The sequence below is a fragment of the Babylonia areolata genome, chromosome 25 (genome assembly GCF_041734735.1).
Source record: "Babylonia areolata isolate BAREFJ2019XMU chromosome 25, ASM4173473v1, whole genome shotgun sequence".
Classification (NCBI taxonomy): domain Eukaryota; kingdom Metazoa; phylum Mollusca; class Gastropoda; order Neogastropoda; family Buccinidae; genus Babylonia; species Babylonia areolata.
In genome coordinates this window covers 34,562,221-34,588,791 of record NC_134900.1, presented here as the reverse complement: position 1 = coordinate 34,588,791, position 26,571 = coordinate 34,562,221, and the positions used below count along the sequence as shown (strand labels likewise).

Below are 26,571 nucleotides of genomic sequence, written 5' to 3'. Positions count from 1 at the left end.
TGTGTGTGCAGGAATGTATGTGTCTGCATGAATGCATGGGCACCAAAGTGTGACAAGCCATGTCTGTGTTCGATGTAAATGCAAAGTTTGAGCAGTTCATGCCTATCACTACTTTGATGGGTCACTTTCGCTGTGTCTGTCTGATACACTTTCCACACACCACTCTTCCTGTACCCTTCGTTCTTCCGGTGAAAAGCTTTGAAAACTTCCAATGCGTAAAATGAAAACAGCTGAAGGATGTGGTTTTAGTTTCACTGCCACCAGTATTTCAGAACTTGCTGCCATCTACTTTGTGTAACACTCCAACTCTTGAGTGAATTTAAAATCTAAGTCAAGACATGTTTATTTTTTGTGCCAAACACTCCAACTGCTACGTTAAAGGCTGTGTGTGTGTGTGTGTGTGTGTGTGTGTGTAAGTGTGTGTGCACGCGCGCATGTGCATGTGGTTGACTGATTTCAGTGCATGAATCGTTTAAGTGGAGTGTGCACAGTGCATGGAGTTGCATTATGCAAAATTATGTGTTAAACAAAAACGATTCGTCGCTATCATTATTTATAAACAGCAGTTTGGATGTCACCCACAAAGTCAAGTCAGAACACAACACAACACAGCACAAAGGGGGTGGGTGGGAGAAGGGGGGAGGGTGGCGATACTGATGTCTGACCTGCAGAGCACCAGCGTCGGGGCGTATGGTGTGATGACGTGGGCGGTGACGTAACGCCAGAAGCGGACAAATGAGGTGGCCACAGGCAGGCCGCGGTCTGGCCAGGCCAGGTAGTGGTACTGGTGAACCGTGCGACGCTCAGCATCGTTCTGCAATCCACACAATACTTTCATCGTCTCCAAGAAGAGAAACTGAACACACAAAAAAACAGTGCACAAGAATCACAGTCCTTCAATATGTGTTCAGACAGTGAAGACATAAAATGCTGAAATGCTAACCTAAAATAAACCATACACAATAACCACATTCATACACATGTAATAATCAGAGAGGGTAGGTATAAAATCATCATAATATAATCAACCACAGACATGCAACAACAACAGGCCATTCAACAGTATACTAAATCAAGGTGTCATAATTACACACATATACATACATTTGCAGACCTGTTGTGAGTCATGCCATCAATATTAGTTGTTTAGAAGCTGGGTTGATCGTGAACAAAGCTGCTTTCAGTTCTGAATTTCACACACACACAAACAAACAAAACAAAGACAAAAAAAGACATACACTGTATCAAACAAGGCATGGTCATGAAATCATATCAAGCCACGTTGTCTACAGCCCACCTAGCCACAAAAAGCCATTTCAGGAATGAATACCTGTCAATTCTTAAAACCAGTCAACAATAAAACCAAAAGGAGGATACAAGTTCAATCAAAACACAAATACACATACACGAAAGATACATTATCACAGATAAAAAAAAATAAAATCATGACATGATTATATCTTATGTTTAAGTACTGATCTACAATTACACGCCTCTAAGAGGATTGGAAAGGTTGGAACTACACTCGCCCGCCTCACCACCCGAGTGTGAGAGAACTCTGAACTATCTGTAATGACCAACATGGCTTGTGTACAATGCCTGCATTGTCAGCACACAGTTCTATTGGAGTGAGATGTGGTCACCCTATGCCAAGCGGAGACTGAATGCCTTCCACTTGAGGTGTTTCCCCTGCATCCTGGGCATATCATGGAAGGAGTGCCCAACATCAAAGTGCTGTCTCGTGCTGGCCTCCAAACCATGTTCACTATGCTCAGGCAGTGCAGGCTTTGCTGGAGAGGGGCTGAATCCCCAAAGACCTCTACGGAGAACGGACGTCAGGCAAGAGAGAGACGCTGGTCATTCAAAGCTGCCCTTCAAAGACGTCTGCAAGAGGGATCTAAAGGCTCTCGAACCTGACACACAGCACTGGAAGGACCTCGCAGATGACCACTCCAGTTGGAGATACAGTCTGACCAAGCCACTGAGATCAGGAGAAGAAAGACTGATGTGTGCACCAGAAGAAAAACCGACCCACAGAAAGGAACACCGCAGTTCAATTGAGTCTTGCCGGATGCGGCTTTCCGATGCTGTTCCATTCGCTAGGAGTTGTGTCAGACGCATTCTCCCCGATAGATTTTGATAATTTTTTTTTAATATTACCGACAACTCATGATTTCCAGGTAACTCAGACACTTATCTCGCAAGTTCCTTCCCTAAAACGGTTGTTCATTCATTCTGTAGTAGTTTTCGATGGTTTTGTACTGACAGAACCACATGGTTTTCAACATGGCAACACCCAGATGAAACCGATTTGTGCGGAACATAAGAGTGGCTCGAGTCAAGCAATCTTTTTTTTTTATGCAGTATGCATAAATATATCATTAGCAGATCAAAACAAGAGTACAGGAGTGTGACTGAACCAGCGTAGGAGGATTCAGAGCATGAAGAAATGAATTACCGGTGTTCAAAAATTTTTTGTTTTCCTGCCAGTGTGTATCATATTTGATTACCTATATCAAAACCATGTGGTTCGGTAAGAATTTTCAATAAACTCATTGTTATATCTGTCAATTGGTATGTGTTTCATGTTTGTAGGGTGTGTGGTTGATTTTTTGTGATTTTCAAAAAATTGCTTAAAATAGTGTAATCTGAGGGGAAAACCGGGTCATTTTGACTGAGACTTGACTGAGTTATAAATTATATAAATTATCAAATAGCACAGTCCATCCACCGGTATGATGTGTGACAGAGATTGTCACCCATGCATTGGTCTGTTCAGCTACAGGCAGCGCTGTACCAGCAGGGCAGACACAATCTAGTATTCATCCATCGTCAATACTAACCGACAAAGCCTAATACTATCTTTGTTCCCCTTTAACTCAGTACGGCCAGTCCTCTCTTCTCCTCTACATGGACCCCTCGGATGTCCAGTGGGTGTCTGAATGACCCAACCTTTAGCTTCCGTCGTCAGAATTGTGGTATTCTTTGTCAACATTCATGTCTTCAGTATAAGAGCCTTCCGCTTGCAATATTTTGATGATGGTAATTGGGGTGAAACGCTGTTAACGTTGTCTCTTTCGCTGTTCGTATGGAGAGAGTTGAAAAAACAACAATACATACACAAACAAACCAAGAAAGGTCCAATGTCTCACCCCTTCAAGACTGATGGAGAATGTTCTGACGTTAAAGTCGGTCTTCTCTTCCATGCGCTGTGATGTCACAGTTATCTGTCCATACGCCACGGTCTCTCCCAAAGGTGGCCAGTATTCTGCACACTTGTTCTGTGGGGAAAAAAAAAAAAAAAAAGGGAAAGGGGGGGGGGGGGGGGGCAAGATGAACTGACTTTCTGACTAAAGTGCTGCTTGAACTTCAGCTGGTCACTGTATGCACGCCCAGGTACATTTGTGCATGCACATGCTTGTTCATGCACCTGGTGCGCATGTTTATGTATGTACAACTTTTTGCTGCAAATGACACAAGCCTCTTGCCTAAGCGATGTGAGTGTCAATCTGCATCAAGACACTAGACTCAAGACTGGTTTGTCGTCTATACAAAGATACAAAAACTCAATGTTTGAAATGTGCAAACATTCAAATAAAATGTACATAAGCTGAAGCTGATGAAGTTACAAGTAAGTTAAGATAAAGTATATACATTAAAATATAATCACAAACACACACACACACACATTATTATTTGATGATTTTATGATGAAATCGTTTCTACCATCACAACTTCTTACAGCTGTCACCACCACCACTACTTCTGTTACTACCACTGCTATAATTACTACCACCACTAACAAGGGGTGCAACAGCCAAGTGATAAAAATGTTGGACTTTCAATGTGATGTCCATGTCCGAAGTGTACATTAATTCTGATCTCACAGGTCAACAGATGTACAGACCTCCAAGTGCCTGAAGCCCCCAATCATGTTTATAAACATGGAGAAAATCAAACGCGCATGTTAAAGATCCCATTATACATGTTGGTGTTTGGTGGGTTATGGAAACAAGAACATACCAAGACAAAAGTGACAGAGACAACAGACAGGAAGTTTTGGAGAAAGAGACAGACAGGAGGAGACAGAGACTGAGACACACGCACACACACAAAACAGATCAGCCAGCCAGCCACCTACCAACCCTGACACAAACAGTCTATAATACACACAGTCACACACACACACACAAATACAGGCACGCACACACACACATAGAGTTAAACAGACAGACATGCACACACACACAGGCATACATGATACACAAGCATAGAAACACACACATAGACACACACCCGGACATACAGACACAAAAAACCTCACCTTGTCGTGTTCTACCAGACTGGTGAACATGACAATCTGCTCCACCTCCTCCTGCCACACCATCCACCACAGGTCGCCCACAATCTTGGGATGGGGGTCTGTCAGCAATCAATGAACAACTGTGGGCTCACAATAAACCACAATGAAATGTTGAGAAACAAGCTAAAATCCTTATTTCGGCTTGACATCAAGATCCAAATTTTACTTAGATTCACTTTTAGGCTTTACACTGAGATCCATTTTTTTTCCCACCAAAAATTTAATCTACAGTGAAATTCACAATTAGGCTTGACATCTAGATCCATATTTATGAACCATATTAACCCCTCAACTGCTGAACCCTGGTGAAATGACACCAGTGCCAGATGAATCTTAGAGTGCTGTTACTACTTTCTGTGAACTTTAAAGAGGTTAAACTTATTTTGCTGATCAAAAGTAAAGCCATCCCAAAGGGTTATAACTCCACCTGAGTACCATTTTAATGGTCGGGTAGAGACTGAAATTGTGAATATTCTGCTGGAAGTAAAAGACTTTTGAACTAGTTAACAAAGTTCATCTTTTTTTTTCTGCTGTCTGTATGTGATTCAATGACAGATTAGAACCAGCTTTATCTGCAGTGTAGTCACTGTTCTATGTCCACTTAAGTTACTTCAAATACGGGAGCCGTTTTCTTTTCAACCCCTTGACTGCTAAGTCTTGGTGCAAACAGATCAGTGCGGCATGCTTTTTTTTAAGTGCTATTCTCTTTCTTCGGTGGCGGTTTTAACTGTTTTTGCCAAACAAAAGTACTGATGCAACTCCAGGCAGAGAAGTCGAAAACAAAAGAAAGGTGACCGACTTCCTGACCTATAAGCTCTGTCGTCTTATTTCAGTGAGGTGACTGCCCCTCAGTGAGAAGCAAACTAGTCAGCAGCAGTCGAGGGTTAATCATAACACCCACTCTAACAGCCATACCTTGCACAGCAATGTAGTCCCGGGCTGAGTGCGCACCCTGCACACAGACCCAAACCAGGCACGCGTCACATCACAATCTGTCTTCAACAACAACAACAGTAGTGGTACATTTTTACAGCACTTTCAAACTTCTCCCTTTGTTCTCTTTCTGCTCCCACCCCCTCCTCCTTCTCTCTCTCTCTCCCAGACAACTTTGAAGGGGCTGTTTATAACTCTGACCTTGATGAAGCTAACATTGAGGTAGTCAGTGTCATCGCCCATGGCAGGTCTGTTCAGCAGCACACAATTCTTGTCGTCTGGAACAGAAATCATGGACATGAAAAAAACAACAACAACCCCAAAACAACAAACAAATAAGAGAGAAGAGAACAGACCTCAGAATGGTTTAACCCCTTGACTACTGAGTACACTCCCCAGTGAAAGGCAGTTACCTGAGATATTACTGAGGTTACAGGTCAGAATGTTGGTCACAATTCTACATTTGTACTGCACTCTTTCTGCCCAATAAAATCAATCGCACCACTCAAACCTACAGAAGTAGTTCTTGCACTTCAAATCCATGCAACACATATTTCAATTCACCGCTGTTCAGCAGTCCTGGTGTTGACTGCACAGGCCTCTGGCCCATCACAACAGTGATGAAAATATGCTCACAGGACAAAGCTTTTTTGCATACTATCATTTTTGCTTCATGTTGTTAACATAAATTTGTCAAACGGTTAATGCCCCAAGTACAAATACTCTGTGTGTCCTTGTATGCGTGTGTGTGCGTATGTGTGCGCGCATGCACCTGCATGTGTATGCATGCATGTGCGTGCGCAAGTGCGTGACTGTGCATGTGATGGATTCTACCAATTTTACTCACATGCACCAACTTTCTTGAAGTGATTCTTGCTTGCAATGGCAGGCAGGGTTCTAGCTTCTGTTGGGTACTGCATTTCCATGGACAGTTTCTGAGAGAACATCAATACATCACTGTGTATCACCATGAGAAGAAGGGAAAAAACAAACAAACATGGTGAACAATAAACACGAAAAGGGAAATGCTCATAAATAATACTCACAAGAGACACACACAGAGAGAGAGAGAGACAGAGAGAGAACAACATCAACCAGAAAAGCATAACCACCAACACAATCATTACCAACTATGACACACACACACAAAAAGACAAAAGAAAAATCAGACATCATTAGCAGCTGCCGTGGGGAAGTGGTTAGCGACACAGACTAATGGCTGGGAGGACATGGCGAAGTGGGACCATCATCCACAACCCAATAACATCACCATCATCCACAACCCAATAACAATGACATCACCATCATCCACAACCCAATAACAATGACATCACCATCATCCACAACCCAATACAACATCACCATCATCCACAACCCAATAACAACGACATCACCATCATCCACAACCCAATAACAACATCACCATCATCCACAACCCAATAACAACGACATCACCATCATCCACAACCCAATAACAACATCACCATCATCCACAACCCAATAACAACAACATCACCATCATCCACAACCCAATAACACCGACATCAAAATTACCACCACCACCAATGATTCTACAATGGCATCCCCATCAACAATGAAAACATCATCAAAACCACCACCACCACCTCCATCAACAACAAAAACAAATCACGCCCACCTTGAACTGCTCCGACAACTCCTCGGGGTGAGCCAGACAGTGCAGCAGACGGGTCTGGAAGGAATCCAGCAAGGACTGGTGACCCTGAGCGGCTGAGAACAGAGCGTACAGGTCCGAGCGTATGTACACATCCTCCTCTTCCTCCACCAGCCCCATGGTCGTTGCCATCGTCGTCTTCTCGCAGCTCCGATCCTCAGCTTTCTTCCTCTTCTCCAGAGACGGTTCCAACAGGGTTTTCATCAGACCCGGGCAACCCATGAGCATGTACCTGAATTCCTCTTCTTCCTCCGCTCCTTTATCACCCACGGTCATCATGGCTCTCGCGCCCTGCTTCTCGGGCCGTTTTGGACCAGGCCAGGTAGAGGTTGTCCCTTCGGCCCCTGAACATGGATAGTTTTCGTACAGAGGTATGTCGGCATCGGCAGCGAGTGATGTTGACTGTCCTTGTCTGGGGATCTGGATGTTGACGTAATCGGCGTGATCGGTGGGATGAGGACAAGGACTTGCTGCCATGGTGGGCTGATTGTGGTCAGAAGATGTCGGCTGCTGCTGCTGCTGCTGCATAGCTGGTCCTCTGTCACTGGTTTCTGACCCTTGAGGGAAGAAACAATGAAAATGGTATTAGCATTAGCTGAGCGTGTGTAAGCGTGCGTGCTGGCGCGTGTGTGTATGTAAGTGAGTGAGAGTTTGCATGTATACATGAGAAAGACAGCTAGAGAGTAAGATGTGTGCATATATGCTCATCATAATTATTATCTATGAGTATGTGCTCACCCGTACCTATGCGTTGATGTTTGAGCATGCATGCATGCAAGCAGGAAAAGACAGATATGGCCACAAACACATAATGCACACACCCCAGACACAAACAAACAAGTATACCCATTCACACACCTACAAACAAAAGTATTGGAAGAGGAGAAAAAAAAAAAAGAGATGCCTCTCAATAATCAAAGTGTGAAAGTGAAAAAGAAAGACAGAGAGAATGCTGCAAAACTTGTATCTAGAACATCATATTATATATATATATATATATATATATATATATATATATATATATATATATATATATATATATCTTCTTAAGAACTTAAGAAACTACACCAGCTGCCCATCTCTCACAGGCTTCATTTCAAACCCGAGTTACCATGTGTTTTAATGTGATAAACCAGACTGCGCCCACACACCTCTGTGGCCTTTCAATCTATACTCCTCCTAGATCTTTACGCTTGGCCACTGATTCAAGAGTGCTGACAATTCCTCAAAGAAAAACAAACTGTCTCTGCCCAGTAGTATAGAACTCTCAGCCCTTCTCAATCCATCACATGGATATTCCACAGCTTAGTTTTCAAAAGTTTCTCAAAACACACCTCTTCCGTTTTGCTTACCATCTATTTGACTACTGTGCTTCTTGAACTTCTGCTCTCTGTGTGTGTGTGCATGCGCGCGCGTTTTTGTGCACACACTTGTTTTGGTATGACATGGTGTACTTGAGTGCGTGTATATTTACGTGCGTATAAATTATATTATGAATATCAACAGTTCCCTGTTTGGGAGGCGTGACTGTCAATCTGCATTATCATTATCATTAATTCAATCATCAACGTACCATGCCGAATCGCAAGAGTGACAGCGGTGCAAGTAGCATCATGCCTTCTCTTCCTGCTAGGCTTGCACCTGCTCATCACACACACCAGCAACAACTCAAAAATGGCTCACATTCCAGTGACACGCAACACTGAGCAAACAACTAAAAAATGGCTCACATTCCAGTGACACGCAACACTGAGAAAACGACTCAAAAATGGCTCACACTCCAGTGACACAACACTGAGCAAACAACTCAATTATGTCTCACATTCCAGTGACACACAACTCTGAGCAAACGACTCAAAAATGGCTTACATTCCAGTGACACGCAACACTGAGCAAACGACTCAAAAACGTCTCACATTCCAGTGACACACAACACTGAGCAAACTCAAAAATGGCTCACATTCCAGTGACAAACAACACTGAGCAAACAACTAAAAAATGGCTCACACTCCAGTGACACACAACACTCAGCAAACGACTCAATTATGTCTCACATTCCAGTGACACACAACTCTGAGCAAACGACTCAAAAATGGCTCACATTCCAGTGACACACAACACTGAGCAAACGACTCAAAAATGGCTCACATTCCAGTGACAAACAACACTGAGCAAACGACTAAAAAATGGCTCACATTCCAGTGACACACAACACTGAGCAAACGACTCAATTATGTCTCACATTCCAGTGACACACAACTCTGAGCAAACGACTCAAAAATGGCTCACATTCCAGTGACACACAACATTGAGCAAACGACTCAAAAATGGCTCACACTCCAGTGTCACACAACACTGAGCAAACGACTCAAAAATGGCTCACATTCCAGTGACAAACAACACTGAGCAAACGACTAAAAAATGGCTCACATTCCAGTGACACACAACACTGAGCAAATGATTCAAAAACGTCTCACACTCCAGTGACACACAACACTGAGCAAACGACTCAAAAATGGCTCACACTCCAGTGACACACAACACTGAGCAAACGACTCAAAAATGGCTCACATTCCAGCGACACACAACACTGAGCAAACGACTCAAAAATGGCTGACATTCCAAAGACACAGAACACTCCAAACTTCATGAATTGCTCCAGAAAGGCATAGACAGTGAAGAGACATCATATCATCATCTGTGTCGTTCACATGAACGCTGTGTCACACAAATGGCTGGAAAATGTGTCAAACGTGAAACAGGTCGATTTTCAGACGAGACAATAAAATCAGATTCAGTGTACAGAAAACAAACAAACAACAAAAAACCACACGGCATTAAAGTAACTGTCCTTGGCTAAATTCTGTTGATAAACCCAAACTGAGAGCAAAACAAAATACACTTGCAAAAAAAAAAAAAAAAAAAAAAAAAAAAAAAAAAAAAAAAAGTGTGGCACTGTGCTATGGTGACATGTTCTTCCTGATGATAGCCACAATTTCGCTTCAAGAAATCTACCCAGCACACCACACCGTAGGCTTCAGCTTGCTGCTCTAAGTGCTTGCAATGTCTTTGACTTACTTTTTGAGAATCAAATCACATTTAAACCAAATCTATTTTGACAAAAAATAGTAAACACATGGTCAACCATTCAAGACCAGAATGCACACTTCACAATTTTGTTACTGATGAGGGTGGAGCTGGGGATGGGAGGAGGTCACACACACATGAATAAGATAAAAAAAACAACATCATTGGTGTTTACCTGCTTGACCAAGACATTGTTCTGAAATGATTGCCAAGAGAAAAAAAATATGTCATCTCATCTCCAGCAAGCCTGCATCAACTATAGCTGGTCCAAAAGACAGACAGAGAGAGAGAGAGAGAGAGAGAGACAGAGAGAGAGAGAGAGAGAGAGAGAGAGAGAGAAATAGTGTACATGATGCATGTATGTATATGTATGCATATCTTTTTATTGTAAACGTCATGTGCTTCCTGCCAGAGAGGTGTAAGCATGATCTACATTATTACCGTTAATATTGTCTTGTTTTTGTCCTCATAGATTTCTCTCCATCAAATTCAAGCTCTCAGCAGGGAAGAGAGCATTGCCACAGTACAGCGCCGTGGGTTCTCTGTGCTTAGTGCATGCTGGACACGGGACTTCGGTTTACTGTCTCAAATGAAAGACCAACTATTATCTAAAGTAACAATACTGTAGTCTGATTCAAGGCACTCTCAACACACACACACACACACACTCATTCACACACACACACCCCTACCTCTCCCTCCGGATGCCCACAACCACAGCCGCCACAGACACCCCCACTGCCACCCCCACTGCCACCAGTGTGATGACCAACAAGCTGTCCGCCCATCTCCACTCCCTGGTCTCTGAAAAAGACAAACAGAAAATAATCACACTTCCTCAAGACCGAGACTGTAGAAACGCTGATGCCACAGTTACTATAATTGATAGGGCTCTAAACATAAAAAGCACCATCATTAGTACTACAGAAGCACAATTAATAAGACCCACATGGTAATATATATATATATATTTTTTTACCCAAGATGCAACAACTCTCACACTCAGGCATGCATATATACAAAAACCTAAGTAAGCAATTAAGATAAAAGCAATCACAGTAAAAGTTTGCAAACATGAATAAGAGAAGCACAGTCACAGCCAAATTTACACACAAGGGTTATGTAAAATAGTTCACAAATACATTAATTTCAAATACCTTCATAATATGAATAAGAGGACATAACACCCCCGCAAGAAAACAAGAAGACAAAAAAAACATCAACAAACCAACAAAAGCCACTGAAGATTCTCACAAACACATACAAACAATCACTCATACACACATACACTTTAATACACACATGCATGAACATTCACACACACACACATGCACAAGCATCTACCTGTACATAGGGGCTCATGGAATCCCTCCACACAGCCAAAAGGGCAGGTACCGTTCTCTGGCATACAGTCGGCCGACACGTTACACTGTCCACAACTTTGTGTGCAGTTCTGTCCCCATGTTCTGTTTGTACATTCTAGGGGACAGAGGAGGCAGGCATGACATACTGCGTCTTGCTGGACCTCTGCTGGCGTGTATTACAAGATGAATCCACTCAACAGTAGTGCTGGATTAACTCCCTTGATGTAGGAACTGTTGGATTAGGTCCCCATGATACACTGTATCTTCCTGTGACTCTGCTGGTGTATATACAATATATTCATTAACATTATCATTTCATTAGTCCCTTGATAAAAGAATTACCAGATTAGGCCCACTGAGAAAGGAATTGTTGGGTGAGGTCCCTTGACAAAGAATTTGATTAGGTCCCTTGATACAGGACAGGCTACATTGCATCCTGCTGTAACTCTGCTGGTGTCTACAGAAATGAATTTATTGAACAACCCCTTGATAATGGAAACTGATGGGAGATGACAGACTGCTCGTTAACTCTTTCACCACCAAGTATCTGTGTGGAAATCACTCTCCAGCTGCAAACAGCTCAGACTCCGCGCTGTCACACAATTCGGTTCATGTCAAAACAACACAGTGGACTAGTTCACTTCAATGTTACCTAGGTCAGGGGGCGAAGGTTAGTCATTGTTCTACTGCCCAGGAAACTGGTTGCAGCTGTCAAGCTTTGTTACCGTGTGATAAATAATCTGATGTCAACTAAAGTCGTTTTCGGCAGTGAACTGTCTGGTCTACTGAAGTCACCTATGGCAGTGAACTGTCTGGTCTACTGAAGTCACCTATGGCAGTGAACTGTCTGGTCTACTGAAGACACCGATGGCAGTGAAAGACTTTAGAGTGAGCAACAAAACTGACACTGTTTCAGTCTGTTTTGATGAAAACAGTAGTTCATTTGAAATCACCAAAATACAAATACAGCACAACAAAGTTTCATATCAAGTCCTGTACACTGCACTCCGCTTTTTCAAGCACAGAATGTCACAGGCAGTGCTCTAATTCAAGTGTTATAATCGATGTTGACTGGTACAGGACGAGAGTTTGTATCAAGTAAAAAGAGCTGGTCTGACAACGTCAAGGAATGGACCAAAATGACGATGCCAGATCTCCTCACGACAGCTGCCAACAGAACGGCGTGGCGAGCTATGACATCTTCCTCATGTCCCCCCAACGACCCCAGCGGTCGTGGGAATGACCAACCAACCAACCAAAACAGCATCTTCTGTCCTTTACTGACAATCTCCTGCTCTTGTAAATGTCTTACTTTTTTTCTTTTTTTTGGTGAGGGGAGGGGGGGGATGTGTCTGCTTTTTTTTCCCCTCTGTCAGAAACAAGCCAAAATGTGGAGGACAAACAAAACAGAATCCTTATTTCACCCTGTGTTCTCGATGCCTGTTTGTTCATACTATCCTATTAATATTTGTTTATTCTGATGGCTTTCTTTACTGTCTTTAAGGTCTCCCTGTCCTTAAATCTTTCTTTCTCACTCACTAATTCATGCAGGCACACAAACAGGTAAACATGCACACACATACATATGCACATATGAATCTACTCCTTAACCACCATTGCCCTGTTTTTTGTTGTTTTTTTGTTAGCATTTTTTTAAATACTTTTTAAAATTCTTTTAAAGCACATGAAGTACAATGTATATGGAGCAGTCTGCATGCTTTGATAACTTCTTGAAACTGTAACGCAAAGGAAATCAAATCCAATTACAACTACATAGAAATATGTGTATACACACACATACACAAGTATGTATGTATACACATATTACCATACATGTACATGCATTTATCAACATTCTCAATATACATAGAGATCTGCACACATACACAGACAACTACATGTATTCATAAAGTAATGAACATACATATGAACATATACACACACGTGAGCGCACACATACACATACACACTAGAATTGGAACTATCACCTTACTTTCTTCACAACTGGGGGGCATCCACCCAGGCTTGCAGTCACAGTGACCATCAGGCCCCAGACACTTTGACCTTTGACATCCATCTCCACACTTCACACACTCCCCCTGGCCTTCACTATTGTTTCTGGGGTAAAATCCAATGGCACAACCTGAAAATAATCAGTTAAAAAAACAACAAAAAAACAAACAAGGATGAACTTTTTTGGCTCACACGTATTATGTTTACACACATTTTGAGTCTATGAAATAATCCTGCCTTACTGCTGTCTGGACTGTTACATGTATGTACTGGGAAAGGAAAATTTCCTGCATTATAAGGGAAATATAAAGTCCGACATGGGACCTCAGTTTATCGTCTTATCCAGATGCCAAACACCCAGACCATCACACAAGGTTCTCCCGCCCTCCTCCCCCAACAAACACACATATCTTGTCTTCAGATCAAGAACAGAACCGTTCACATCAGTTAGGTCAACGACCATTGGAACAAAACTGATCATTATCTCAACTGATCACACAGTATAGTTAGCTATGACACAAAAGCATGCAATACCATATGACATGATTGATGATACAATGCAATGCATTACACTATAATACTTTACAATGGAGTGTAGGATTCATTAGTGCTTTACCAGTTTTGGCTTCAGAAGGATGGATCATGCGTGCTGCCATCGGACAGATCCATACACCCTACACCACATCTGCTAGGCAGATGCCTGACCAGCAGCATTAACCCAACATGCTTGATCATACACTGAGAGCATGCATACTTAGTTCTGTTCCCATCAGGGTGGATTTCTTCCAAAGAATGTTGCCAGAGGACTGCACTTATGCTGCCATGGGTTCTTTTTCAGTGTGCCAGGTGTGTGCTGCACACAGGACTTTATTTTATTGCCCCATCTGGATGACTAGACGCTCAGTTTGATTTTCCAGCCAAACTTGGAAGAAAGGGCGAGACCAGGACTTGAATCTAGACTCTCATGGACACCAAACTGGCAGATAAGCTTTACTTCAACAAACACAGTACTACAGAACAACACTACATCTCTATAACACAGAGCACTACAACAGACCACAACATCACTCCACAACACAACACAACAGTTCATGTCCACAACACACAACACACCACAATAACACTATAACACCCCACCATATCACACAACAGTTCATCTCTACAACATACAACACACCACAATAACAACACTATAACACACCATATCACAACAGAACACTTCATCTCTACAATATACAACACACCACAATAACATTAACACACCACACCAGAACAGTCCATCACTACAACACAACACTACTGCACACTACAACATACCACAATGCACTACAACACAACACTACGACGCACCACAAAACAGCAGAGAACAAAGTATGCAGAGAGAGCTTGCTGGCCTGTCCAAACTGCACAGCCAACAGATCGAAGGAATTCAGCCACACACCTTTGCACATGGGTCCTTTCCACTCTGTCTTGCATTCACCGCCAGGACAGAAGCCAGTGGTTGTGTTACAGCTGGCTTTACCATCCAGACAGTGCCCGCAGTCTTTCTTGCACATTTTCCCATGCTTGCCGGGCACACACTCTGGACAAACCATCAGACCAGATCGAATCAAAAGCTGAGTTCTTGCTTTGTTTGTTGATGGTGGTGGGTTGGGGTTTTTTTTGTTTTTTTTTAATGAATGTGGCATCAACTTTCCAATGATTTTCAGTTTACATGACCAATTTATAAAAAAAACTCAGATAGGTGTGAACATGAAGTATAACGGTGAAAGAAAGAGAAAGAAAAAAAAAAAGAAAGAAAGAAAGAGAAGGGGAGAAAAAGATCAAATACAGACAGATAACGACACAACAGAGAGCATCAAATGAAAAGAAAGAGCCTTCAGACTAGGAAAACGTACATGAACGTGTGTAGTCTCTGAAATACAAAGTTCACAAGAAAAAACAAAACCCAATCAAATCAGTACCAACAAATGCAGTACTTGCTAAACATAAAGCAAAGGAAGAACATTTACCAGGATGGTTCAAAAGGTTAAAAAATGGCAGTGTAAAAGAAAAATTTAATGTGAAATTCTGTACTGTGTACACACTGGTGCTTTCGACTTTGGCATTGTATTCCGCAGATCAAATAAAAATTTTGCTGGAACAGCTCTTGCAGGGACAAAAATTGGATATTCCTCCTCAAACAGATTGTGGACACTACATTCCTGGTTCATGGAATGAATCATATTTTTTTCTAAAGCGTGCCATCCTGCGTCAGATTTCTCTCTCTCTCTCTCAAAACACATGTGAATGTGAATGTGTGAACTATTAACTCTGACAGAGAACTTCTAATGGGATACAACGCATGGGCACCTAAAATGAAAATGGAAAACTCTTCACTAAGTTTTATGCCTTCAAGTCCCAAATTATGTGGTCCTTTGATGCCCTGCTCTCCTGGTGACCTCAGTTTGGATACCCCCCCTGCTTGGGTTGAGTCCTGTCATCAGTGTCCGCAGATTAATGTGGGACCTGTCACTGGAAGGAAGTGGAGTGGTCTTCACTTCGAGGGTACGCTCACTCAGTTTGATTCCGCGACTAAGCCGTCACTGTCATCAGCAGGGGGCTTAGTAGGTGGTGTCCTAAAGTGACTCAGTAGCAGTGCAGGGTCTCCTCTGGTGTGTGTGTATATATATATATATATATATATATTGATACACATAATAACACAAGGTATGTTCATACATAATAATACACACAATGAGTGACACAGAGGCAGACCAACACAGGGACAGAATTACTAAGCTAACCAAATGCAGAAATTCAACTACACACCTGTGCACATGGGTCCTTTCCATCCTGTCTTGCATTTCCCCCGAGGACAGTAGCCGGTGGTTGTGTTACAGCTGGCTTTTCCATCCAGACAGTGTCCACATTCTTTGCTGCAATTGTCTCCATGCTTGCCGGGAACACACTCTGGACAAACCATCAAACCAGATCAGAAATGAAAAAGAAAACAAAACTAAAAACTATCTATTCAGGAACTTAAAAAAAAAAAAAAAAAAAAAGCAAGCAAGCAAGCAGCACCAGCAGTGCTTCTGGTAACATATAACGACTGCGCCAGGTGACCAGGTTGGTCCGTGTGCCGTTTACATTGGAGGTTCTTCTGTACCTTTGGCACACCCACCTTGCTGCTCAACTTTGGACAGCTTCCAAACTCTTAATGTGCTTGTCATTATGTGTATTCTGTTTATTCAAATGAAATTTGTACGTAGTAGTATGTGCTTGAAATGTTTTTAGATTTTTTTTTTTTATGTGCTTGAAAATGAAACATGTTCATTGTGATAATTATCTTATCTGGCAATATTACTGTTTGAACCAGCAAAGTTTTAAGTACTGCATATATATTCTGCTATAATATAGCCCCCCCCCCCTCCCCCCCCAAAAAAAATCACAATGAGTCAGAACAACCAAAAGTTATGCTGTGGCATTTCAAATACATATTTACCCAAATACTGTACATAACAATATTGTCTTGCTTTAACTAGCTTAGGGTTCTTCACAATAATTCTTGTATGTGAAATGCCCAAGAGTGAGGGTAATACTCCCAGAGGAAATTGAGTGCTGGCAGTATTTCACTGGGATATTCGCGTCTGAAGCTGGTCCAACCTAAACCCAGCCGGCTCAAAGACGTCATCAATTTATGACAATGAAGGGCCATAACTCTGATTTAAATCCTTCGAATCCAATTTGACTAAGAAGATAAAATCCCAATCTGCATGCCAGATACCATTACACATCCGTACTAAATCTCCATCCAATCCACCAGAAAGCCCAAAATTATTGTATAGTCATCATTGCTACCTGACTCAATTAATGCTGCGATCATTCACTGAGTCACTCGCAGGCAAATATTGGTGTTGCAACCCAACACCCTTTCCGTTCTCACCTCGCCCAACGCAAAGTCATGTGACCAGATTTCCGCAGCATGAATCAGTGTACAATTAAAAGAAAAACATACTGTGTTCTTACACCCCCGAATCTACTACTTCTCTTATCAGAAAAAAAAGTCTTCCAAAATATCACATTATCAACCTAGATGGAAAAAGGGGGGTGGGAATAGGCCGAGGTACGGGTCAAAGTAAATTCACTGAACACAGATCTAAACAAGCTTCTCAGCATGCTATCTACTTGTATTCTACAACTGACCCTGCGACTTGAATATAACTAGAATTTTCTTTCTAATTCGGTGTAATAGCTAGGCAAAATATTCACCTTACTTTCACATACCCTTTACACACAAATGAAAGCGAGTCTTGCTCGCTTGAATTAATGGCTTGAAACTGCACAAAACTGGACACAGTAAACGAGACCGTCACAGATTTTGAAATGGCGGTCAATTGCACACATTAAAATTTTGAACAATCGTTCTCAGTGAAAAGCATGAACTTATGAAAAAAAAACAAAAAACAACAACACCAAAAACTAATTCTTGAAACTTGCAGTCATTACAGAGTATATAAAAATGCGAAAATCACAAATGTGATTATCCTGTATTTGCTTCTCTTTTAAACATTCCAACAAAACAATACAATTTCTGGTTTATCTATCTTTCGGATCAGAAACTTCACACACCAAGAAAAATAATCCGAGTTTGCCTCCAAAAAGTAAGACACTCCACAAAAAGGGGTTATTTCCCTTATAGCGGCCAGCCTTATGACGGCCCCGAAGCTCCTGTGTGGCTGATTATTGTCACTAAACGGTTTGTTATTATTCTTTTGGTGATGATTTCACATAATTATCTTACACTAACCTAGAACAGGCTCTCAAGGCCTAATCAGCGCTTTGCGTTATGTGAAGGTGAGGCATCTGCACTGCGCCCTCCTCCCCACCCTCTTTTTTCCCCCCAAGTTTTTCCCCAGCAGATGTGGTGTCGTGTACATGGATCTGTATTCGTTAGGCGTCTAGAGCTTGGTCTCTGACCTTAAACAGGCGTTATATAAGTATTCATATCAATTTGAATCTATCTTCTTTTTCTGTCTGTGAAGATGTATCCATTATGGAATAGTCAAATCTATACATAGGGAGGTGTCCGTGTCCAGCGTGTAGTGTGTGTGTGTGTGTGTGTGTGTGTGAGAGAGAGAGAGAGAGAGAGAGAGAGAGAGAGAGAGAGAGAGAGAGAGAGAGAGAGAGAAACACGGAGACACATGAAAATACCCCCAACACAGGGGACACAACCACGAACCTGTACACATGGGTTTCTTCCATCCTGGCTGGCATCCCTTGGGACAGCGGCCGTTGGCTATGTCGCAGCCGGTACCATTCAGACAGTGTCCACAGTTTTCGCTGCACGTTTTCCCATGTTTTCCCGGCTTGCAACCTGGGCGAACCATGGCACCGGATCAAAATACACCCGGTACATTACGAAGACACGACCCAACGTGCATTTCAGGATTATGTTCGTGTTTTTTTTTGGTTTTTTTGTTTGTTTTTGTTCAGTTTTTTTGGTGGTTGTTTTTTTGGGGTGGTGGGGGGTGAGGAGGGGAGGAGAGGGGAGTGGGGGGTGATTGTAGGGGGGAGTTGGGGGGTGTGAGGGGAAGGAGCTCTTGGTGCAGCAACATACGACTACATGCTGTTCAGTCTAACAATGCAGCGTTGTTTTTCCGAATGTACCTTTTATATTTTTTTTTTATTCGGCAAAGTCAGGCGCATTCAGTCTAGTGAAATATAACGATAGCATGGTGCAGTATACTGCTAGCAAATCCGTTTTCTTTTTTTTTCTTCTTTTTTTTTTTCAAAATGCCAAGAGAAATAAAGTTCTTCCCAACATTAATGATTCGAAATGTTGCCTAAGGTCTAAAAAAATAATTAAAAAATTAAAAAAAAAAAATCATAAAATATGAAAAAATGTCACGTACTAATGATATTCAAGGCCGACTATAGCTTATGTACAAATCTCATGTTGAAACATAGCATGGAATAGACACTAACGATGTTTTGATTGCACAGACGTGTTATTTTGATATAATTATTCTGTCGTTTTTCCAGTCAGTGTACCCAGTGGTGCTGTGTAATTGTTTATAATTGATGCCCGGCTTTACATTCTTTGAATACATCATGGCCACGCTGTCTGTTATTTTGCTTACTAAATGTTTAAGTTTCCCACTGTGTACCTGTCTGTATATTCTGATGTGTGACTCGAATCGAGTGTCCTCAGTTATCATCCTGGTAATCATGTTCTATGAAACACTGAAATTTCTAGTGAACAGTTTTCATTCATGGTATTTTCTTTTCTTTTTTTTCTATTATTTATTTATGTGTGAAACTATATGTTTGTTGTTATAAAAAAAAAAAGAAAAAAAAAAGAGAAGAAAAAAAAGCCTGCGTACAAGTCAAACCAAACCGAAAGACGTGTGGTAGATAATGCGACAAATCCTTGTCAAAGTTAAAAAGGTTAAACGTCCATAGCCTTTTACGGCTGTCAGGGCAGTGTTACTACTACTACTACTACTACTACTACTACTACTACTACTACTACTACTAGCACCACCACCACTACTTCTACTACACACACCAAAAAAAGAACGAATAATCAACCAATCATCCAACCAACCAATTAGACAGACAGACAGATGCCAATAGATACACAGATACACAGATGGGTGGTAGATAGATAGACAGATGGATAAAGACATATGGATAGATAGATAGATAGATAGAGACATATGGATAGATAGATAGATAGATGGATAGAGACATATGGACAGATAGATAGATACATATAGACAGATGGATAAAGACATATGGATAGATAGATAGATAGATAGAGACATATGGATAGATAGACTGATGGATCAATAGATAGATAAATAGATAGATAAATTCATTAATCAAGGAAAGAACAACACCAAAAAAGATACCAATCAATTAACCAACCAACCAACCATCTAACTAACTAACCAACTAAAAGGGTAAACGATTCATAATAAGATGGAATGGTAAGAAATCGCGCACGCAAAATGTTTCTGACGAACTGAAAACAAAACGAAGTATCAGTATCAGTATCAGTATCAGTAGCTCAAGGAGGCGTCACTGCGTTCGGTCAAATCCATAATACGCTACGCCACATCTGCCAAGCAGATGCCTCACCAGCAGCGTAACCCGAACGAGCTTAGTCAGGCCTTGAGAAAAACACAACAACAACAAAAAACAACAACAACAAAAAAGAAAAAAAAAGGAAAAAAAAAAGAAAAGAAAAAAAAAGAAGAAAAAAAAGAAGAGATAAATACATAAAGATACTACAACTATTATACTACTACTATACTACTACTACTACTACTGCTACTAATATTTAATAATATTTATAATTTATAACAAAACGAAACAAAACAAAACAAGAGTTACCGTACCTTGCAGGCAGTGACCGGAAGTGGAGTTACAGATCCTGTTCCCTAGCGCCACATCAACACACCCATCGCTGCAGGTTCTGCTGCAGTTGTCGCCGTGTCGGTCACGCAAACAGGCTGTCAAAAGCGAGCGCGCCAGCGAGCGGTGGAACAAACAAACAAACAAACAAACCAACCAACAAAAAGTGACAGGTCCCGTCCTTTTACGTTACGGGCCAAAACGGCAGTGTATTGGTTTAAACAAAACGAAACAAAACAAACAAACAAGCAAACAAAACAAAAAATGAAATAGATAAACAAACAACGTGTGAATAAACAAATGAATAAAAGTACGAACAAATGAATGTATGCCTAAATACTGGTAAATGTATGGATAAAAACAACAGTTTCAGTTTCAGTTTCAGTAGCTCAAGGAGGCGTCACTGCGTTCGGACAAAACCATATACGCTACACCACATCTGCCAAGCAGATGCCTGACCAGCAGCGTAACCCAAAACAACAACAAACAAACAAAGAAATAAAACAAACAAACAAACAAACAAAAAAACCAAATCAAACAAACAAAAGAAAAACAACAACAACAACAACAAAACAACAACAAAAAACAACAACAACAACAAAAAACCAAACAACAACAACAACAACCAAAAACAAAAACAAAAAATCCAACAAAAAACAAAACAAAACAACCCCCCCCCCAAAAAAAAAAAAAAAAAAAAAAAAAACCACAAAAAACCCCAAAAAACAACAACAACAACAAACAGACAGATAAATAGACAGATAAATAAACAAACACTCAATCAAACAAATATGCCTGTTTATGTTGTGGAAAAAAAACAACAACAAAAAAACACAGAGAAAGGCGCACATAAAAATAATCATACCAAAACTCACCCCAGACCTGCACCTCGCAAATGTTGAGAAAAACATCCACTCCTTGTCCATTTTTGTGCAGTTTGACAGTCTGTCCAGTCAGAGGCAGATTTTGTGTGATAACTGTGACTTCTGCCCACCGTGGAAGTAGGTCACCGCCAAATTCATTGACGGTTTCGTTGTCAACGTCGACGACAACATGAGCCATACGTTTCCAATCTGTACACACACACACACACACACACACACACACACACACACACACACACATACACACGCCCTTACAATGACATATTACTGTGAACATCGATGTATGCATGTGTTGATTCATTATGAATATGAACGAAAGCCGTTTCTTTGCTATCAGTACCCCTCCCCCCCCCCTTCCCCCCGCAAAAACAACAACCCAACAACAACAACAAAACCAACAACAAGAAAGAAACAAATAAACAAACAACACGCCAAACAATAGGACAAAGGACGACTTGAGTGAATGTTGAGAAATACCTTCACACTGATTGTGAAACACAGTACCCTTTCTATGCTTTAAGTAATTAAAAAACAACAAAACAAAAAAACAACAACAAAAAACAACAACAAAACAACAACAACAACACACACACACAAAAACCACACCACTACCACCACCAACAAATAAAGATATGCTTTAGACGAGCAAGATTCGTTACATCTATCTATCTATCTATATCTATATATCTATATCTATCTATCTGTATCTATATCTATTTCTCTCTCTCTCTCTCTCTCTCTCTCTCTCTCTCTCTATATATATATATATATATATATATGCACCTCTCTCTCTCTCCCTCTCTCTCTTTCTCTCTGTCTCTCTCTGTATATATATATATATATATATATACATGCGTGTATGCGTGCTTGTGTGTGTGTGTGTGTGTGTGTGTGTGTGTGTGTGTGTGTGTGTGTGAAAGCCTGACTGAATGACACAGGAAACGAATGATGAGCGCCTAAGATGAATCTCTCAGTCGGCTATACTCAGTCGATCGATCGATCAATCAATCAATCAATCAATCAATTGATCGATCGATCGATCGATCACTCACTCACTCACTCACTCACTCTTTCAATCAAAAGCTTACTGTGTCCATCAGTGCGGGGATAGACAGAGATCTGACGGATGTAATCAATCAATCAATCAATCAATCAATCAACCAAATCAAATCAAAATCTTACTGTTCTCTCCATCAGTACGGGGATAGACAAGAGATCTGCTGGATGTAATCAATCAATCAACCAACCAACCAACCAACCAACCAATCAATCAATCAAATCAATCAAATCAAATCAACAACTCACTTTGCTCTCCATCAGTGCGGGGATAGACAGAGATCTGCTGGATGTCCACCGGCTCGTCCAGGAGGACCTCCCAGAACGGTCCTGAACGGGGGTCGTCCCCGTACCAGGTGTGGACGCAGTTGCCCCGTGTGAAGACGCCATCAGTGTCGTTGTTGATGGCCGCCGTGCAGTTGTTTCCGGCAGGGATGTACCGGTTCTTGTACACGGAGCTCTGCTTGCATCTCCGGTGCACGGCGACATTCTCTGTGTAAGATTTTAAGGGGGTGGAGGGGTGGGGGTGGGGGTGGGGGGCGTGGGGGGGGGGGGGAAGGGGGGAGGGAAGGGAGGGGGAGGAGAGGGGGGATAAGTGTGTGTGTGTGTGGGAGGGGGGGTTGGGGGGGGGTTGGTGGTGGTGGTAATAAATGATGATAAAGAGTAATGGTGATCATGATGATGATGGTGGTAGTGGTGGTAGTGGTGGTGGTGGTGGTGGCGGGTGGTGATGATGATGGTGATGGTGGTGGTGGTGATGATGATGATGATGGTGATGGTGGTGGTGGTGGTGATGATGATCATGATGATGATCATGATGATGGTGGTGGTGATGATGATGATGGTGGTGGTGGTACTACTACTACTACTACTACTAATGTCACAACTACTACTATGAAAAAATAACGAACACACACTCGCGCTGAACATCAACAAAACAACGCACGCGCACACGCATGTATACCATACACGAGTCTCTCTCTCTCTCTCTCTCTCTCTCTCTCTCTCTCTCACACACACATACCCATATGAGTCTCTCTCTCTCCCTCTCTCTCTATCACACACAAGCCAGAAGACACACACACACACACGCGCGCGCGCGCCCATGCATGAGTCTCTCTCTATCACGCACACACACACACACACACACACACCCCCAGAAATGAGTCTCTCTCTCTATCACACACACACACATACACACACACACACACGTATGAGTCTCTCTCTCTCTCTATCACACACACACACACACACACACACACACACACACACACACACACACACACACACACACACACGTGTCGCGCACAAGGACGGATGACAGACTCCCAGCATCCGGCTGGTCACCGGAACAGATTTTGCCAGCACCGACCTGTGAGTTTCTAAAAAAAACCCACTTACACCACATCCACTATTGGGGACAAAATCCCAACAAACAAACAAAACCAAAACAAACAAACAAACAAAAAAACCCACCCAACGAGCAAGCATTGTACTGTGATACGTTTATCACAAAAAAATATTTCCTGCCTGCCAAAAAAAAAAAAGCCCCAGCAATAAGCTGGACATCAGACTGTTCACTGAGTGTGGTGAACGCTAGCCTGTGTGAGTACGACACTCAGTGCAGCCACTTATTAGTAATAACAGCCTCTTAAAAACAGTTTCTGAGGAATCGTACCATCGAACATGGCTCGCCACGTCGTTGGCGGCATTATTGTCTACAGTTCCTGCCATCGATTGTCTAGTTTTAATTTCTCAAGGAGGCGTCACTGCGTTCGGACAAAGCCATACATTCTCTCTCGCCTTGACCACTGTAACTCTCTATTGTCTGGTTTGCTTGCTTCATCCGTTTTCTCTTTTTTTTCTTGTTTTTTTTTTTTCTTCTCAAGGCCTGACTAAGCGCGTTGGGTTACGCTGCTGGTCAGGCAATTGCTTGGCAGATGTGGTGTAGCGTATATGGATTTGTCCGAACGCAGTGACGCCTCCTTGAGCTGCTGAAACTGAAACTGAAACATCCATTCAGTCCCTTCAACGCATACAAAACTCTGCTGCCCGACTCGTTCTCAGAAAGAACAGATTTGAGTCACATCACTCCTCTTTTGCAACATCTCCACTGGCTCCCTGTCTCACACAGAATAAAGTACAAGATCAGCACTCTATGTTATAAATGTATTCACAAATCTGTCCCTTCCTATCTTTATTAACAAAGACGTGCTATTAAAAAAAGACAAATGCTGTGGTCAGCGAATTCACTAAAAGACCATTGAAAAAAACTAACTAAATCAGCACAAACATCTAAAAGCCACCTTCCTACAGAATACTATTATTACATAACCCCTGCGTCGCCACAAACGTTCTGTCAAGTACAGCTTGATTTAAAACCACTATTCTTCCATTTGCCGTTCATGGCATTGTATCATTTATTGATCTCAGATGTCTTGAGGATATAAAGGCGATCGGTCAAGATATTTATATGCATCTATTCTAAAACTTGTTTTGCTCTACATAACAGACTGTTACATACAATTTTGTGCATTGAACAGAACAACGTTCCCTCTGCTCCAAAACCAGCAAAAGTATGATCCCATTGCCAAAGTCAAAAGATATTACAGATCTCAACAACTTGAGACCGATGTCCATTCTTTCCGTTAGGTTGGCAGCCCGAATTTCACACAGAGCAATCTGTTATTTATATTGTTTATTGTTGCTAACAGTCCAGCCAACCGTGGTGTACACGGCCATATCAGGACAGCCAAACCATACACATGCTCAACCGCATCAACACATAATTGTCACATCTACACACACACACACACGCACACACACACACACACACACACACACACACACAAACCCACAAAACTCTCACATGTACACAGCAACAAAAACACAAAGACAAACTCACAAAACACAGTTCGTCAGTGACACATTATCCTAACCATTTCGCTCTTTACAGCAAATAAGACTAGGCCATGCTGAGGGCGTCAGCCCTTCCGACTTAATTTATTATCCCCAGATTACATACACACACACACACACACACACACACACACAAAAGAAGTAGAAAAGGATTAAAAAAAAAAACACACACACACACACACACACACACACACACAAAACCCAACAAAAACTAAGAAAACCTCAAAGTACCCCCCTGGCATCCCACCCCACAACACAAAAAGGCCACACAGGCAAATATCACTGCAGAGTGGACAGCTAGTGCCCATCACAGTGTTCACAATTTCACGACCAAGTCGCCAGAGCAAAGCAGCACAGACAGCGGAAAAGAGAAAAAAAAAACAACAAAAAAACAACAACAAAAAAACAACAACAAAAAACCAAGTGTAAATGCTTGCTCGAAAAAAGACAGAGGGGGGTGGGGGGGGGGGTGGGGGGGGGCGGGGGGGGGGGGTGGACTGGGAAGGCAGAAAAAGGAGACAACACTGAAGAAAGAAGAAGAAGAAAAACACACACACACACACAAAAAGAGAGGCAAGGCCTTCAAGACTCACTTGTGATACATTTAAAACAAAAAATTCTAATCGTTAAAATGTGTTCTGTATTCGTTATTATAAAGCTTCGGGTTAAAAAAGAAAAGAAAAAAAGTCCTAACCAGATTCGAACCCCGCGTGTTCGGGTGAGAAGAAACTGTCTTACCCATTACACTATCGTGGCTCCTTAACTGACGTTCTAAAAATTAATATTTGTATCTGCACCAAAACGTTTGCAAAATAAATAAAACTTCCATGCTTAGCAAAAGAAGTTCCTGTTTGAAAA

At 41.8% G+C, this 26,571-nt stretch overlaps 1 protein-coding gene across 1 annotated transcript in view; it reads right to left on the bottom strand.

The window, feature by feature from the left end:
- Positions 1-26,571, bottom strand: part of LOC143299877 (uncharacterized) — a 50,311-nt gene that overhangs the window by 22,918 nt on the left and 822 nt on the right. Inside the window, exons 2-18 of the mRNA XM_076613370.1 lie at positions 23,044-23,286; positions 21,730-21,927; positions 20,839-20,952; positions 18,675-18,809; positions 16,265-16,405; positions 14,895-15,035; positions 13,434-13,583; positions 11,421-11,555; positions 10,769-10,880; positions 8,563-8,630; positions 6,954-7,546; positions 6,144-6,231; positions 5,498-5,574; positions 5,279-5,315; positions 4,325-4,422; positions 3,153-3,281; positions 666-814 (exon numbers count right to left, since the gene is read on the bottom strand). Coding sequence (XP_076469485.1) covers positions 666-814; positions 3,153-3,281; positions 4,325-4,422; positions 5,279-5,315; positions 5,498-5,574; positions 6,144-6,231; positions 6,954-7,546; positions 8,563-8,630; positions 10,769-10,880; positions 11,421-11,555; positions 13,434-13,583; positions 14,895-15,035; positions 16,265-16,405; positions 18,675-18,809; positions 20,839-20,952; positions 21,730-21,927; positions 23,044-23,286 — 2,608 coding nt within the window. The remainder of the gene's footprint in view (positions 1-665; positions 815-3,152; positions 3,282-4,324; positions 4,423-5,278; positions 5,316-5,497; positions 5,575-6,143; positions 6,232-6,953; positions 7,547-8,562; positions 8,631-10,768; positions 10,881-11,420; positions 11,556-13,433; positions 13,584-14,894; positions 15,036-16,264; positions 16,406-18,674; positions 18,810-20,838; positions 20,953-21,729; positions 21,928-23,043; positions 23,287-26,571) is intronic.